At 42.6% G+C, this 16,908-nt stretch overlaps 1 protein-coding gene across 4 annotated transcripts in view; it reads right to left on the bottom strand.

Annotated features, from left to right (window-relative positions):
- Positions 1-16,908, bottom strand: part of CRTC3 (CREB regulated transcription coactivator 3) — an 83,800-nt gene that overhangs the window by 3,925 nt on the left and 62,967 nt on the right. For all 4 annotated transcript variants that reach the window (XR_002776425.1, XM_023521000.1, XM_023520998.1 and 1 more), the window contains exons 7-14: positions 15,131-15,166; positions 12,121-12,206; positions 10,495-10,544; positions 7,432-7,649; positions 4,655-4,953; positions 1,614-1,814; positions 1,445-1,525; positions 64-166 (exon numbers count right to left, since the gene is read on the bottom strand). Coding sequence is in view for 3 of the 4 variants with exons in the window: in XM_023521000.1 (XP_023376768.1) it covers positions 64-166; positions 1,445-1,525; positions 1,614-1,814; positions 4,655-4,953; positions 7,432-7,649; positions 10,495-10,544; positions 12,121-12,206; positions 15,131-15,166 (1,074 nt within the window). In the remaining variant the exon portion in view is untranslated. The remainder of the gene's footprint in view (positions 1-63; positions 167-1,444; positions 1,526-1,613; positions 1,815-4,654; positions 4,954-7,431; positions 7,650-10,494; positions 10,545-12,120; positions 12,207-15,130; positions 15,167-16,908) is intronic.

Raw genomic sequence — 16,908 nt, 5'->3', positions numbered from 1 at the left:
GGAATCTGTAAAAACCCAGCAAAATGAAAATAGTGAAGCAGCTGAGGGGCGGCCCACACTCACCTGTCAAGATGGTGTTTGGGAAATTCCCGCAGTTGGAATACAGGTTTGATCTCAAAGGAAATGAATCCTGTGTTTCTCGGAGACCTTGCTGCACCAGGGGCACCTGGAAGCATCAGAGGTTACATTGCAAGGAACAATCTCTGCTTCCAAGGAGTGAATGATGCAACAGGCTCACAGAGCAAAACCAGACATGAAAACTGTCTTCTAGTCCCTTCTCTCTAGAATCCCAGAGTGCTTTGCTTTGCTGCCGTGACAGTATTCTTCTCAGGCAGGCAGATGCAGGGGTGGAGCAGGGTTCCTCCAGGTTCACAGTGTAGGTGATTGGTCCCCATTCATCTACTGCCCGACCCACTAAGCCATCCTGGGAGACACCAACAGCCATGGCTTCTGTGCCCCTCTGGTTTCAGACCCCCCCGCCTCCTCAGCCACCCTGAGGCCTGTGGAAACTGCCATCTGCAAACACCCTGTCAGGGCTCCCCAAGGATGACTAAGGAACTGATGCAGCCAATGGGCTCTTTTCCTCTTTTGTTTCCAGAAACATGAGAAAGTGGTATCCTTTCCTTCTCACACACAGAGGGAGGAGTCTCAGGCAAGCCCCTCTCTATGAGAAAGCCTCTATGAAGACTGGTTAGAACTTAGGAGCCTTTCCAGAAATTAATTTTCCAAACTATTTTTAAAAATCTCTCAAAAGTAGGAGTTTCTATTATTTTTCAGGGAGACATTGACTAAAATGGCTCCTCTAGACAACAGGGAGGCAAGGACTATTGGTTCTCACCGTGAGGCTTTACCATAGCCTTCTCAGTAGATATCTGTCTGTGTTTATTTTACTGTTATTAGTAAGTTATAAAAAAATACTCTTTCTGTCCTTAATCCATCCTAGAGCCCAATCCATACTTACAGAACATTATAAAATCTAGGGATATCAAAAATGGTTCGTGTCAGTGAAATATTAATAAGCGAAAGGAAATGGATGAATGAAAATACCTTAGGGAAGGAGCCCTGCCAACAGCAGCTCTATTGGGAGGCCACACACTGCTGGGCACAGCAACTAGGCCTGTAGGCTAAGCCCCTCCCCGTGTCTCAGTCTCCTCAACATGACCGATTAGTGGACTGCCATGGCCCCTTCCAGTATGAACAATTCTACAATTCTATGACTAGAGTGTCATTTTAAGTCTTCTGTGACTTCTTCCTGTGCTGAGGCCGGACAGTAAATAAAGCAGCCAGCACCAGTATTTTAGGGCTAGAAGAGATTTTAGGTTCACCTAGCTGCCAAGCACATCCGAGTTCAGAAAACTGGAGTATCCAGTCTGTTTGGTGTGGGTTCTGCACACTGAACAACAGTTCTTGCTCTGAGAAGGGGCGGGTCCGGGCAATCACTCACCTGTTGAGTAAAGGCTGGCCCTGGCCTCATGGACTGCTGGTCGAAGCTCATATCCGGGAAGAAGCTGGTCAAAGATGAGCCCTTCAGGGAATAAGAAGGGGACCATTCAGCTTGGAACTCAAGACAAAATAATCATTCCCTCTTGAGCAGTGTTCCTGCTAGGACGCACCTGGGCTGTGAGGAGCTGGAAGTCTGACTGTGGCAGTGATGAGGCTGCCTGTGGCTGCTGAACAGCGGACTCCTGGGTGCGAGGCTGCTGTAGAAGAGGCTGGGGGAGTTCCTGAGGTGTGGGGTAAGGGGGCGGCGGGGACGCTTGAGCTTGAGCTTCTGCAGACAGGAAGGAAAGTGGGCTTCCATCTGATGACACCATCTGTAAAACAAACAAAAATAAGCCACTAATTAGCTTAGCTTCTGAGTTTGTAGTAGTAAGTCCTTTACGATTAGGAAATGTCATGGTGAGGAAAGAGCCTGAGATCTACTTCGCCATGGCATTCTAGGCTGCGCTCTGAGAAGCCTATTTCTGTTCCTTCAAAGTATTTCTCAAATCTCACTTCCTCTCAAAGCATTTCCCATTCAATGACAATTTCTATTGTCTTAAAAAATAAAAACAAAAAACAAAAAAACCCAGCCAACTGCATCAGTTTCCTCAGTAAAAACCATGTTTTTTTTTTTAAGCCGAAACTCCTGATTAAAGATGAAAGACTCAAAAAAAACATTTAGCTCTACTGTCTCCCAAAACTCTACTAAAAACACCAAAACGACGTTAAACAACAGTAAACATTCATAAACGACACTAAATAATGATAAAATGATAATAAACAAGACAAGGACAAAGATAGTGGAAGTGAAGGAAATGGCAACAAAATCTGGAAAATGAAAAGCAGATGGAGAAGTAGTGACTGGCTTGGCAGAGCTGAGAAGGCCAAATGCTAACTAGCAGTGGAGAAACCGAGCGGGCAGTAGGGGGTGAAGATGCAATCGAACCAGGAGGATGTTGTCAAAGGACGTGAAAAGCAGTTGGGCTTTGGAGCCCTTGCCTGCCCGGAGACTGGAGTGTTCTACTCTGGAGAGAGGACACAAAAGGTCTCTGGACAATGCATACCCAACCCTTGCAGGTGAGACACTCTACTGAAAATACAGTATTGAACTTGAGCCCTCTACCCTTCTTTCCCAACTCAGTCAGCTCTCAGGGAAAGAAACCATCAAAGAAATAATTAAAGAAAATTTCCCAGAAATGTAGGATATGAGTTTCCAGATTGAAGAAATCTACCAAATATCCAGATTCCTGTCAAACCACATTATCTTGAAGTTTCATAAAACTGGGGACAATAGGAAGACCCTACAAGCCTCTAGAGGGGAAAAAAGGGAGAGTTCATTCAAAGTATTAAGAGTCAGAATGAAACTGGATTTCTCAACAGCAGCTCTAGAAACTTAAAGGCAAAGGATTAATAACTTCAATATCTCAAGAGAAAATGATTTCAAATTTAGTTTTCTATATCCAGCCAATTATTAATGACATGGTGGGGAGAATGAAGACATCTTTAAATCACGCCACGTATTCTTTCTTGTAAAGTTATTGGAGGATTTGTTTTCAGCTCTATGGAGAGGAGATCAACTCGAGTCTGAGAATTTGGGCTGAATTAGTAATACATATATAGAAAACCAGGCTAAAAAACATTATGATATTTATTAACTCCCAGGAAGAAAAAAATGTTTATTTTGTTATTTCATAATCTATTATATTGTTAAATTCTGACTATATTATTATAACTATGAAAACAATGAACTCTGAGTACCGCTCTAATCAAAATTATAACAAACTTCATTGTGAAGAATGAGGAGGATGAGAAGGAAATATGTGTGTGTGTATATGGAAGGACCGGGAGAGCTGGAAGAGAACTAAACCCTCATCTTCCACGGTAGGATGTCATCAGACAATACCTAATGCTAAAAATCTAGAACAAAATAAGCATGAAATAACATGGTTATACCAAAGAGACTAGCTAAAATGGTGGAAAGTAGCCATCTCTAGGGAGTGAGAAATATGGTTAGTGAGGGAGGGGAAACAACTGCAACTTCATAACAAGTCCTTTACCACTACCTGACTTTTTAAACTCTGTGTATGAATAACATTTATTTTTTTAAATCTAATTATTAAGTAAACAAAAAAAGGAAAACATTTGAAAGAGGATGTGTTCTATCCATAAGGTCGCCTTAAAATGTATCCAGGAAGGCAGAGTAATACTTTTTATATCCTATCAAATAATCTTGCAAAATAAAATCAAAGGCAATCCAATAACATAAACAGAACCATTAAAAAAACAATTATGAAATACCCTGCTATCCCCTCCCAAAACGGATTACTCATACAATCAAGATCCCGTAGCCAGTAATTCGTAAAGAATGACTAATAGCTGGATCTGCTAAAGCTTCCGTTGTGTTCTGTCCACTCCTTGTTAAATCATTACTCATTTATGGAGAAGCGGTGAGTAAATGACGTTATAATGTATCTAAGGAGTAACAAACAGGTTAAAAATATATTCATTGATGATTTTGGTAAGGAGAACCGCCCTAAGTGCTTAGAAGAAAAACAAAGTCTACAAGTCAAAATATGACACTCCAACCCCTGAATTTCTGTAACAGGCTTGGGACTTCAGCCTCTTTCTAAACAGACTTCTTTGGGTTCTTTCATAGTGATATGATCCTTATTACATCTAGTATTTCATGAACAGTAAAAGTCTTGTTTCCCAAATCTGTAGTTGTAGTTAGGGAAGAGGTCTAATATCAAAGCTTCAGGAAGGTATTAAACGTCTTCTGTAGCTTTCCCTTGTGGTTTGAAGTACTTAGAGAGCCAACTGATTTTCCACACTGATTTTAAAATCCCAGCTGGGTTTCCCTTAGCTAATATAGGCACATCTGGATTGTGTCTTCTACAGCTTACCCATTGCCCCAACCCCAATTTCAAGAGCTACAGTGACAGCAAACTTCGACGTTTGCTTAGGAATAATCAACACAACAAATCTGCTCTTAGAAAATTGTCAATGCATTCCGAATTATTCACATTTCTGCTCGCTCAGATTTCACATAAGAGTGGGAACTGACTGCATTTGAGACCTCATGGACAACGCTTGGTGTAAGGGACTCAATCCAAAATCACGAAGAAGGAAAGCAATGTATTTTTCAGTTTGTTTCATCGTAGTTTGTTTTTACCTGTGAGGCAGGGTAGGGGTTCAGTGGGCTGGTCGAGGAGAGCTGTCTGCTGAAACCCTGGTGCGCTTCAGGACCAGGGGAAAGCGTGAGAGGGCTGACGGGAGGCTGCCTGCGCCGAGAGGGGCCGCTGAGGTGTGTGGTGGGAAGTGAGGGGTTGCTGAGGGAAAAGAGCCGGAGTGAAGGGTGAAGAGCGGAGGCGTTGGAGGCAGACATCTGTGGGTGGCTGTTGAAGGAAGACGAAAGTGCTGTCTTATTGAGCGTGGCCTGGATAGAGGGGTTACTCCGGGAACTCTGGAGACCTAGAAGACAACAAATTCACAAGTTACTTGTCACAATTTCAGATGAATCGCTTGTTTTCCAAAGATTAAAGAAAACGTAACTTCCTATGATCCGTATTTGATGAGGATCCTGTATGTGAAGGAGCTCTTGGGCAGCTCTCCTACTGAAACGTATCAGAGGTACCGATGGCAAGAAGATGCCAGCAAAAGAATGGTTTTTGTTGAAGAAAGAGGTTGTGTAAGCCACCACTGGGAGAACAGGGCGAGGCAAGCCGTGAGTAGCGGAGGAGAATGTGTGAGTGTGCTCAGCTCCAACCCAGGGCAAGGACCCAAGGCTGTACTACGAAGTCTGCTAAAAACCCTGATGCCTCTGTGCCAGGTGCACTGCTGACTTTGGAGAGCACCCTTTTACTGAGAGGTGGACTTTCAGGGAGCCGCCTCAGTGGACCCTTCAAATACCCTGAGCACATCAGAGAGTCATGAGAAGGGACACTCTCCAGATCTCCTGCCCCACGGTTCCTTTCTCTTTGTTTTTCTGGCTGTTAAGAAATTGTTCATCACAGTCCATTCCAATTCAGGGAAAAGGAAGCTTTTACTGGTGCTTAGTTTTATTTTGGCGGGAGGGTAGTGAATTTTAGCACGAGCAAGAGTTTGGGAAAGGCATTTTTCATGACACAGGTTGCTAGGGCACCAGTCCGAGGAGGCCAGGGACCCTGTCCTATGCCCTCTTGGATCCTTGGCACCTGGCACAGGGCCTGGCATGGAGTGGCTTCGCTACATTGCTGCTGCTACTGCTGCTGCTGTGTATCTCAGCTGGCAATACCCATGTTTCAAATTCAGCCCGTCATTCTTGGACCTGCAGTTAGGATGAGCAGAACTATGTATTGTTACATGTTGATTAAAAATCAAGTGTTAGGAGAAAATGACAGAAATGAAGAAATGACAAAATAAGGCATTTCTAGTTGGCAAATGACTTTTAAAAGGTAGGAAGGACATCTCTGATAAAACCTCAAGTAGTTATTCCACCATTGAACTCTCTGTAAAGGTCAGAGATTCGGCTGGCTCCAATAAGAATTAGAATTAGAATTAGAGCTAAATATATGAATTTCAATAAAATAAACCTGACTCATTCAGAAAAAAAACACAAACATCTCTAAAGAACTATGTACAACTTTGTGCACCATGCATTTTGAGTTTCGTGTCTAGGAACTATAAAAACCTGACATAGGTTCTGACATGTTCTGGACAAAATAATGCTTGTTTGAGGAAAATAAGAGCCAGTAATTAAACACGGACTTTTCAGCTGAAGTGAAGTGTCAGAGGCTGTCCTGGAGAATGCCAGCTTCCCCAAGATCCAAGGAAGCCAAGTGCCGATGCAGCTTTACTTACGTGACCTTGGATGTCTTTGTTCATAGAGAACTGACCGCAGTCACATAAGTAAAGCAGCAGGATAATAAAATGACCAAAAGAACCAAAAACGAATGTGGCACTGAAATAATTTCTTCAAATCTAAAATTATAGTTAGGGAAGAGGTCTACTATCAAAGAATTAGATATAAGGATTGCACAATGGCAGCATCACTGCAATCCTTAGAGAAGCTTCCAGGTGATGACTCGGAAGGGGACCACTCTCATCTGAGTGGTGAGTTCCGATTTATGTGGACAAGTCACGCTGAACCCAGAGTGGAAACCCACAAGCACTTTCCCCACTGACAGAAAGACAGACCATAACCCAAGATCCCTTCCAAAGTAACTATAATTCTTAGGACCGTTACTTGCCAGGGGCTATACTGCACCTCTGGGAGTCAGAGGAAGTGACACCTGACCTAGATACTTACAAGAGCATCTGTCATAACTGAAGCAAATATAGTCATCTGAGGTCTGAGCTGCAGACACTCAAACTCGTACAGTAACACTCAAGTCATATTCTGGGTGGCATTTTAATATAGCTACATGCCACATATTTAGCACTTCTGAAAATTTGACCCAAAATTTTGAACTTTGGTAACTTTCTGTTTAATACACATAACTATTAAGTATAAATATTATCACCCGATCCACTGTAAATTTTCTAAAATTCAAAGTATTTTCTTTTGAAATCCAATGGGAAATTGAAGGGATGTAGAGCAATATCTGTGTTAAATATCATCACGTGTTGGTAAGAGCCACTAACATTGTTTGGCCAACATAAAATAGAATGGACACATATCTCTTGACTCTCAAACTCTCCAAGTCCCCGAGACACACACGCTGGTGATGACGATAAAGGAGGAGGGTTAGCAGAGCTGCTCTAGAGCTCAGCACAGCCGAGAAGAAAGAGAGTCGCCCAAGCAAAACGTCACCAGGGTCAAGAGCTACAAGAACAGCTACATCATTGTCTCTAACTGAGATGCAGTCACTCTGCCTCCAGGATCCACAAACAGGGCTCCTGGCCAGGGACCACCGATGATTAAGCCAACAGAGGACACAGGCGAGACCCTCACAGAGCAGGGGCACTTACCAGAGGAGCTTCTGATGCCCAAGTGTGTCACCGCAGCAGGCAGGTTGCCCATACTGCTCCCCACACTCATACTGCCGAAGACATGGTCAGCAGCGTCCAGGGAGGCTGGCAGGGGCGCTGAGTAGTGGAGGTTGGTCAGATCTGGCAGTGACCCCCCAGTGTTCAGGGCCCCCAGGAAGGGTGAGAGGCCTATGTTTTGACCGTTGTGTGGAAAAGTGCTGAAAAAGGAAAGGTAAGTATTACTTCCAAAATCATTAGGCTTTAGAGACTAGGACATGTACGGTACTTTTCCTTGTCAGATAAAAGCAGAGGGTATCGAAGAGCCCATCCTCATGCAGGCTCTGCCTCTTCCACGTCCCTGGCTTACCCTCTCTGAAGTGCCATTTTCTTACCTGTTAAGTTGGACTGAGGATGTCACCTATCCCCACTTTACAGGAATATTTTCCAAGACAAGATTAATAACTGATACAAAAGCACTTTAAAAATTATAAAGCATTATATAACATGTGAGACACTGCTGTGTATTTACATGGTTCTGTTTGGTGAATTTCTAAATTACCTTTCCTGCAAAAAAAACAAAGTATCTCTGTATTAACCAGATATCTTCCAAGATATAGTTTTTCAATTACAGTTGTCACATACTTTAAGATGAGAAAGAGGTGCTACCATCCATTCATCAAAATCTATTGTTTAGTCACTCTGTGCCAGGCACCAGGCTAAGTGTGGAGGTTTGATGATGAACAGGCAGTGTGTGTATTCGTGGTCAGGCCTACCTTTAACATGTACAGGTCTGCAGCCAGAGCACAAATGGAGACCCGCATACCATCTGTTTACATTTTTTAAAGTTATAAATCAAAGGAGCAAATCCTTAAATGAACTATGTTCGATGTTTCTGTCTTGACAAATTACACGTTCAGAATAGCCTAGGTCAAAATTTAGAATTCAAATTGAGCATTCTGACTCCTCGGAGTTCTATGCTAGAGCACATGGAGGCAGCCCCAGTCCTCAGTCCACCCCAACTTCTTGTCCTACCCCGGCCCTGGTCAGAACCGCAGGGCACGCGCATGGCTATCCCCACTTATGGGCCAAGCTCTGGCAATGCTCTGCATGCCCCTTGGCCACCCCTCACGCCAGGTGGTGTGTTCCCTTGTGGCTCTTGTGCTCCCTACCCCATGGGAGTGGGGCGCTCTGAAGTGTGAGGCCCAAGGAGGGGTTTCCTAGCCCAGGTCTGAGGGGCACTGCTCTTGAAGTTCACAGGCAGGCAGGAGAGACAGACTGGTAAAGTAAGCAATTGCAATACAGTAAGAAGCAGGCTGGGTTGGCTTCAACAGAGGGTGGGACAGCCATTAAGAACAAGCAACACTGGGAACATCAATGGGAAGATGGGCTAGGGAAGCACAGGCTTTACAAATGACATGACGGCGCACTCACAGAACTGCAAGCAGCTTGGCGCAGCCGCGGTGTCTGGTGTTCGGCAGAGCAGGGAAGCAGAGGTAGCAGGCGATGAGGTGGGAGACAGGTGAATGAGAAAACAAGGGTGAGAGTCTGGATTAGGGACTATAAGAAATAGGGAGCCCAGGTTTAAGCTGGGGAATGATATTTGAGAAATGCTGCTGTGCTTACAGCGTGGAGGATGGCTTAAGGCAGCAGAAAGAGAGCAGGGAGAACCGGTTAGAAGCTACGCTGTGGTCCAGGTCTGATCTAGGAAAAGAGAGGTTGAAGAGGAGGACAATGCTGGAGGAAGGTGCCATTCACCAGAAACAGGGGGAAGGGAATGAATTCAACTGGGGACACTTTGCTCAATACAGCATGAAGCAGTAGTGTACTTCTCAAGTGCCAGCCACTGGCATCAGGGCCTCTAAAGACTTGGACAAAGCATGGAGATAGAGTCAGAAAGAAAATAACTTGGAATGTAATCAAATTCAGTAGTACGATGACAGAGCCTGGCAGTATGAGGTGTGGAGGAAACCACCAGCAGCAGGCTGGAGGGGGCTTCCTGGAAGCCATCTGAGCTGAGTTTGAAGGCTATGAAGTTCAGAAGATTTAGCAGTAATATCATTTCAGGCAGAGTTCACAGCATGGGCAAAGCAGGAAACGTGAGGCCACAGAGAGTGTCCTCGGAACTCAGACATCAGAGGAAGGTCACGTTTAGGAGGGGTGGGTGGTGATGGGAGATGGGCCTGGAGAAGAAAGCAGAGAGCGCATGAGGCCTAGACTGATATGCTGACAGCAAGAAGCCAGTGGAAGACTAAAAGCAGGGGAAAGACATCCTCAGCCATTCTTAGTACAGTGTGTCTAATAGACTTGGGGGAGTGGAGACCAGGGTGCAAGGAACAGAGCCTGCAGGAGGAAAGGTGAGTTATGACTCTGCTGAAAAGTCAAATAAGACATAATGAGAGCATGGCGATGGAGAGACAGGATGGATTCTAGAGATATTTAAGGAAGTACTCAACACTGACTCCTGATTTTCTGGCATGAGGCTGGTGGAGCCACCTGCTAAGATAGGGACACTGAGGTATACGAGTGGATTAGGGATAAGGCTGGGTATGAATAATGTAATGAATTCTATTTTAGATACTAAGTTTCTGTAGTACAGGAAGACACATCATAGGAATCTCTCTTGAAGACAGTTCCATTTGGAACAGTAGGAATGGAGGCCAGGCCACAGAGGGTTGAGGCGTGGACAAGCTCTAAGGAAGACTCAAGACTAAATACTCCTACACTGCTAGGTGTGCTGGTCTTCTGCCAGAGGTGTGAGGCTGGCAGGTTCCTCTCGACACCTGCACGCAGCTGTTTTGAGTTGTGTGTTTATCAAGCATGAAGTGTGTTATTTTCAAATATATTTACGGTAGCTTTATTATTGCAGTTATATAATATAATTACTTTAAATAAATGAAACATGAGTATCCAAAGAGCTGCTGCTTTTATGAGAAATCAGTTGACTTTCAATTTATACATAACAAGTGAAGTTTCTCAGAGCTCTATGACAAAGTAGCAGGACTTTTCTATCGGGAAAACCTTCAAGACAGCCTCTGAGCCATGAACAGAATGAAAACTACTTACTTGCCACCTGCGACATCGCATGATCGAGGGCGCCCCGACAGAGACTGAATCTGGGGAGAGACAGAAAGCTGGCCTTACTCACTGTAAAGCCAAATTCAAGTTTTTAAAAGTATCTTTGTAAGCATCTTGGGGCTCCAGTCAGTGCAAGCGAGTCAGCAGATGTAAACAGCACCCTCACAGAGCAGCCATTTAAGTTTTGCCTAGACTTTTCAGGCATAAGGGAGGGCTAATACTAATAAATTTTCTTAATTTGATGCTTCATTCGTTTATGTTCTAGATGAATATTATTTCCTTCAAAAAGGCCAATGTTTTACATATAGAGCTTTTAAATAAACATTCCTTTTCCAATTGGCCTGAAAGAAAAAGATGAAAACAAAAAACAAAACAGAGTGAAGAAAGAAGAAATTTAATGTCAGGAGAAAATAAATATTTCAACTACAAAATAAGCTCCAAGAGGGGTAGGAGGCAGGAATTTTTATCTTGTTTATTGCAGAATCTCTGAATGTAGAACACCTGGCAAAGGGTACTCAACAAATATAATGTATGTTGTAAAACATAAATGAACCTACTGACTCACTTCTTCTCCCAGAAATCATTTATGGAGGACAGCAAATCCTGAAGAACTAAGGAAGATGAGCACCTACTCCCAGAGAGAACAGACCCTGGAAGGGTGGGTGCCACTGCCACCTTTGCTGGGGAAGATATAATTGTGCTGATAAAAGCCTCTAAAACCACTTGTGCCTCCCACAGCCAAAAGGGCAAAGTGTAGCTCCTGCTTCTATGTTTAAGGATGTGAATTTTAAATCATATCACATACACCTCCCACCAAAGATGAAGTATCGAATATATCTTGCTTTTACAAAAGATCTTTCAAGGCCACCATAATGCTAACAATGACCTTGGTGGGCATGGCAGAAAAATGGAACTGGACCATAGGAAGCCTAAACCAGCAGGGTAATCAAGTATGGAGACAATACAAGCAGTTGCAACAGAGCATCACCAAGGACTCGGACGATGAAGTTTTTTTTTTTCAAAGGCAACACAGCTTCCCTGTGGGAAGAAGGGCAGAGTCAAGCACCATGGGGCATCTCCCTCTTCCACAGTGAGAGCACGGTGGAGGTCAGCTAGCACAACTGTGGGCACAAATACTCAAAGGATCACGGAAATCATAAAACAGATGACTTGCTTACCGACTCCTTGAGGACTCAGGTCAAATGCCCTTGACAAAAAATGGGGATATCTGGTGAATCTGCAAGTCTGAATAGAAGCTGGTGACTGGTAGAAGATACTGGCTACAAAACAGAAGAGTCTGCCTATGACTTGTAACAAGGCTTCAGTGCTTTCGGTAATACGAATGAGATATGGGGGACTAACAGGTTTTCCTGAATGAGTCAATTCAACATGTCAATTAGGAAGCCAAGAAATCACTGTACTAATTCATCACACGATGTGATATTTTTTATTTGAACCATCATTCCCTGGTATATTCTTCCTATCTCCATCTCCAGACAAATCTTCTCTTCCTTTTTTCCCAATTCCTCGTTTTCTCCTCTGAAGGATTTTACAATGATCCGTGAAGTACAAATATTCAGTGACAATAAAAACAGTTGAGTTCTGTTCACTCACCTCCTTGGTCTCCCACAGTTGTTTTGGCAGTGGCTTGGGGACAGGTAACAGATTCTCTTCTTTCAATGGGCCAGGAAAAGAAACCACTAAAAGGGAGGAAAAAAAGCACATTCATTGCATTAGATGGCAGCCATCTCCCCTTTGGCCAAACAAATTTTATTAAAAAAAAAAAAAAAAAGATTGATTTCACAAATATTTATTGACTGTTTACTAGGGAAGGCGTTTTGAGTATTACTGTGACAGTTGCAGAGATGAGTAAGACATGGACTCAGCCTTTAGCGAATTAATAACCTAGTCAGGAGAAAAGGGCAACACGTGAATACCTATGACTGAAAGGAGAAACGAGTGGAGGCCTGTGAGAACTAACGGTGCTGCTCAAGTGCAGAGAAGGAAGAGGCCATGGCTGGCCTCTGGAGCTGGGCACCAAGGAAACCCTTTAGAGGTACAGGAAAAGGGCATTCCCAGAGGAAGAAACATAAACTAAAGATGAGAGAGGAATTAGCGGACTGCTGAGTAAAGCTGCTCTTTTCAACTGGAGTGTAGTAGGGTAAGCCGAGGAGAGTGTAGGAAATAAAGTTTGGAAGGTCAAGGACAGATCAGGGAGGGCCTGCAAATCTGGCAAAAAGAGAATGAAAGGAGAGGGATGAAGAGAGACCCACCATAATCTAGGAAAGGTGGAATGGGGAAAGCAGCAAAGACAGAAGCAGAATATTGCATGTGAGAATGGCGGCTGTGAAGTTACATGCTAATGCGGAGCGGGGGATAAAGAGGGATCAAGACCCCAGAGGATTTGAGGCTGCGCAGCTGAAGCGACCCCTACTGATTCTTCAATGCTGTAAAACAACTTAGCTCTATGCCAAAAGGACCATTCGAGGGCTTTCTGCTTTAATGTTCTCAGTCACGCCAGGTAAGACAGCAATGTGGAGCACAAGACGAGGGAAAACTTGTTCTCAGAGACCAGAAGACAAGGGTCAGCCCTCAGAAATTAAGGGATCCGATGCCAGGAATGAAATTCAACATTAGAGACTGGTGACTGCTCAGAACTACAAACATAGTTAGGCTTTGGTGACCACTAAGCCCTGGTTTGACAGTCACAACTTCCTGTTTTAGCCCCACACAGGACACCCGAGGATAACAGACCCCAGAAAGAAGTCACTTAAAACAGGGATCAAAATATCAGAGTAAATTCTGATAAAAAGGTTTGAAAATTGAAAAAAAACTCTAAAATAAGTTTATCTTACATTTGATAAAATTTAGGATTTAAATGCATTGGTGAAATATATAAAGGACGGGTGGGGGTATAATTTCTCTAGCAGCACTGTAACAGAGTACGATGCGACATCTTTCCAGTTAACCTCCTTGAACCATCACAACAGCTGTCATCCCTACTCAAGCATTCCAGATCACTGTTCCCAGATCTCTCTCTTAATCATGATATTCAAATCACTCTCTTTTGAAGAACTTATTTTGCCAACATCCTTGTGTGATTTTCTTCAACTGTTATCTGGTCTGACTGTTAATATAAACTGCTTCAGAAATGTGAACTCTATAAGGACAAGCAGGGCCTTTATTTTATTCACTGCTGGGGAGTGCTAAGAACAGTGCCAGGTAAACACTGGCCCTACAGCCGACTCTCAAACTAGAGAGCAAGAATAATAGGTGTGAGAGTCTCTATAAAGCAATATAACAAGACACTCGGGAATTTAAAAATTACTTTTTTTTTTTTTACTGCTCTTTAAGGTACAATTGGATGATAGAAAAAAAGGGCTGAGTTAGGTAGCTTCATGACTAAAGGCCACTTCTTATAAAACATTTATCACAAGAATATGGTGGGGGCAGATGCCAAGGCCCCAAAGAGAATTGCTTCTTTACGGAAGTTCATTGTTTTTGGTCTCTTTTCATATCAAAGATTCGTTGGGAATTCTTCAAAGAATTGATTGGGGGAATGCAAAGAACACTGAAGCCATTTTAAAATTTCTGTCCTAGTAGACTTTTATTGATGTTTCAACTTCTCATGATTTATTCATGGCCTAAAACAGCTTGCCCAGAAAAGGAGTATATAGGATGACAGAGAATTGTCTCTCTGGTACAAGATGCTCCTCATATGTTGTACTCCCCATGGGTCTTTATGTGTGTGATATATAAACCTAATGTAGTTGTTCACTTTCAGACTGTGAAAATTAAATTTCAGATTATAAAGATTTAAGGAAAAGAAAACAGCGCCTGGTACTGAATGAATAAATGAACTGTGTCAGACTCTTATCCGTCAATGGCTTTGACTGTCATTTCAATAGATCTACAATATTAATTGGTTTCATAAAACTCAGTATCTTCTGCAAGATCTGCAATTTCATTTTACAATCAATTTGCATTTTCCTCACATTGCTTATTTATATCTGTCAATTACAACTTTCTAAGTGGGCACAGACAGACAGCTGAGGAGGGAGGGATATTGGAATAACTAATGGTTTAAGTCAGTAGTCTCCAACTTTTTTGGCACCAGAGAACAGTGCACTCATGAGAATCTAGTGCCTGATGATCTGAGGTGGAGCTGAGGTGGTGATGCTGGCACTGGGGAGCAGCTGCAGATACAGATGAAGCTTCGCTGGCTCGCCACTCACCTCCTGCTGTGTGGCCCAGTTCCTAACAGGCCACGGACCAGTACCAGATCCCCACCCTCTGGTGTTGGAGACTCCTGGTTTAAGTGATCAATTCATTAATATTTTTGTGTGATTACAACGTTTGCCTCCCTGCACAACCTTATGACTGTGGGACTGTGTGGGGACTCGATGAAGAGCCTTTGTAATCTACCATACACTTCTTTTCTTGTGGCCTTGGTCATGGCTAGCCCTAATTTTACAGGGCATCTCAGAAAGGTAAACTAATCTGCAGATGTCAGCATTTTGAGAAGTCCTGAAAACATGAGCATTAATTAGTTTAGATGTTGAAAGGAGGTTATATAAACTACCATCAGAGTCACACCCTGTACAGCGGTGAAATTAATTCATACCTTCCCCATGTCCGTTGTTCTCACCATCACAGAAACCTGGTGAGAAAGAAAAAAAATGCTTTATGTGATGCTTTCACTTTTTGAAATAAAATTTTGAAAATTCCAACAATTTCGGTACATTGATATTCATCTAAGGTACATTAGCATTTATGCTAAAATTAAGATAGACATGCTCATTTAAGTCCAAAGTTCAGTCCTATCTACTTTTCTTCTCCTTTAAAATTATTTCACTCTTAAAATTTTTTATTGCCTTTGTCCTGAAAGAAGAACAATTTACAAAGTCTGAGAACCACTATTCAGATCACAAAGTAAAGAAATGTAGATATTTAAAGACTGAAACTCTGTTCCACTTCTCACAGGAGAAGGGCAGATAACTCCAAAAGTCTATTTCACTGCTGCACACTTACTGTAAATGACCAGAGGAAGAGAGTGGAAGTTCTGTGTTGTATGTTGTGTGTGTGTGTGTGTGTGTGTGTGTGTGTGTAATATATATGTGTTATATGTACATATATATTGTATGTATGTGTATTATATATAATATATATAATTTCTTGCAAATAGTCATTATTTTTAAAAAGTAATTCATCAAAGTCTCAGTCAATTTAAGTAGTACATGTGATAACTATTGCCAAAATTTTAAAAATTTGACTTTTGAATAAATTCTGGCTGAATAAGGTATTTTTAATCTATAAAATATATTGCAGATGATAAGTACAGTAGTATATCCTACTGTTCTATAGGCTAAAACCAAAGACTTGTGCCAAGAATGCAATGTTACCATTCTCCTTGGAGCAATCAAATACAATAAATGAGTTTTCAGTATAAAAGCAGGACAATTTTTTTAAATTCTAAGCCTTTAAATATCACTTACTTCAAGTTTAGATAAGTTTCTGGGTAAGCTTAATCTGTAAGTTAATCTGATCAGTCTATAAAACTTAAGCTAAGTATCGAATAATCATTCATTCAACATATACTGATTAAGTTCCTGCACTAAGTGCTAGGTGTGGCCAGGTGACAGTGTAGGTGAGAAGACAGAACATGGAAGCAAATTCTGTAACACAGGTGGAACATACAAAACTGTAGTGGAGCCTGGGGGCAGGGCAACACCGAGAGTCCCAGGAGCAGGAAGAAGAGGATAAATTGAACACACGTATCAACACGGAATTTCTCTCAGGCCCATTGAAACAATCTAAATTGATGACTTAAAACTTAATTTTAGTGCACATAAAAACCAGAGGACTCTACACAGATGGTTGTGGCTTTCTCTTTGAGGGACTTGGACTAGGCTATAGCTCAATCATGAGTTAACACAGCTAAAGAAAGGCCATGTGAACAGAAGAACAGTAGAAAATGAGGTGCAGACAAAAGGACTGATTCCATAATCGGCACTGTTGAAAGGAAAAGAGAGAAGCTTCTGACTTGCATTCTGACTTCCTTGGGACCCTTGTACTGTGAAAGGGCCAGGCACTTGACCATTCTGATCACTGAGAAGTGATTGTCCTGTTACAAATAAAGAACCCAGTTTTATATAGCAATCTGGTATTGCTTCTCTTCCTCATCACGACACCAATCACTCTGGGTTTAATTAGCAAGGCTGACCTCTCCCTGTAACATGAGGACTCAGCTGAGGACTACCCTGTGAAACTGGGTGAGCAGACACTCCAAGGATAACTCCTTAGTGCCACCTCATCCATTGGACCTGAAAAGGAAGCCTTCATGGAGGAGGTGACACCCGAGTTGGACACTGAGTATAGTGATGCAGATTATAATAAGAGCCA

The sequence above is a fragment of the Pteropus vampyrus genome, unplaced genomic scaffold (genome assembly GCF_000151845.1).
Source record: "Pteropus vampyrus isolate Shadow unplaced genomic scaffold, Pvam_2.0 Scaffold286, whole genome shotgun sequence".
Classification (NCBI taxonomy): Eukaryota; Metazoa; Chordata; class Mammalia; order Chiroptera; family Pteropodidae; genus Pteropus; species Pteropus vampyrus.
The sequence above is the reverse complement of the archived record's forward strand: the minus strand, read 5'-3'. Positions and strand labels throughout refer to the sequence as shown.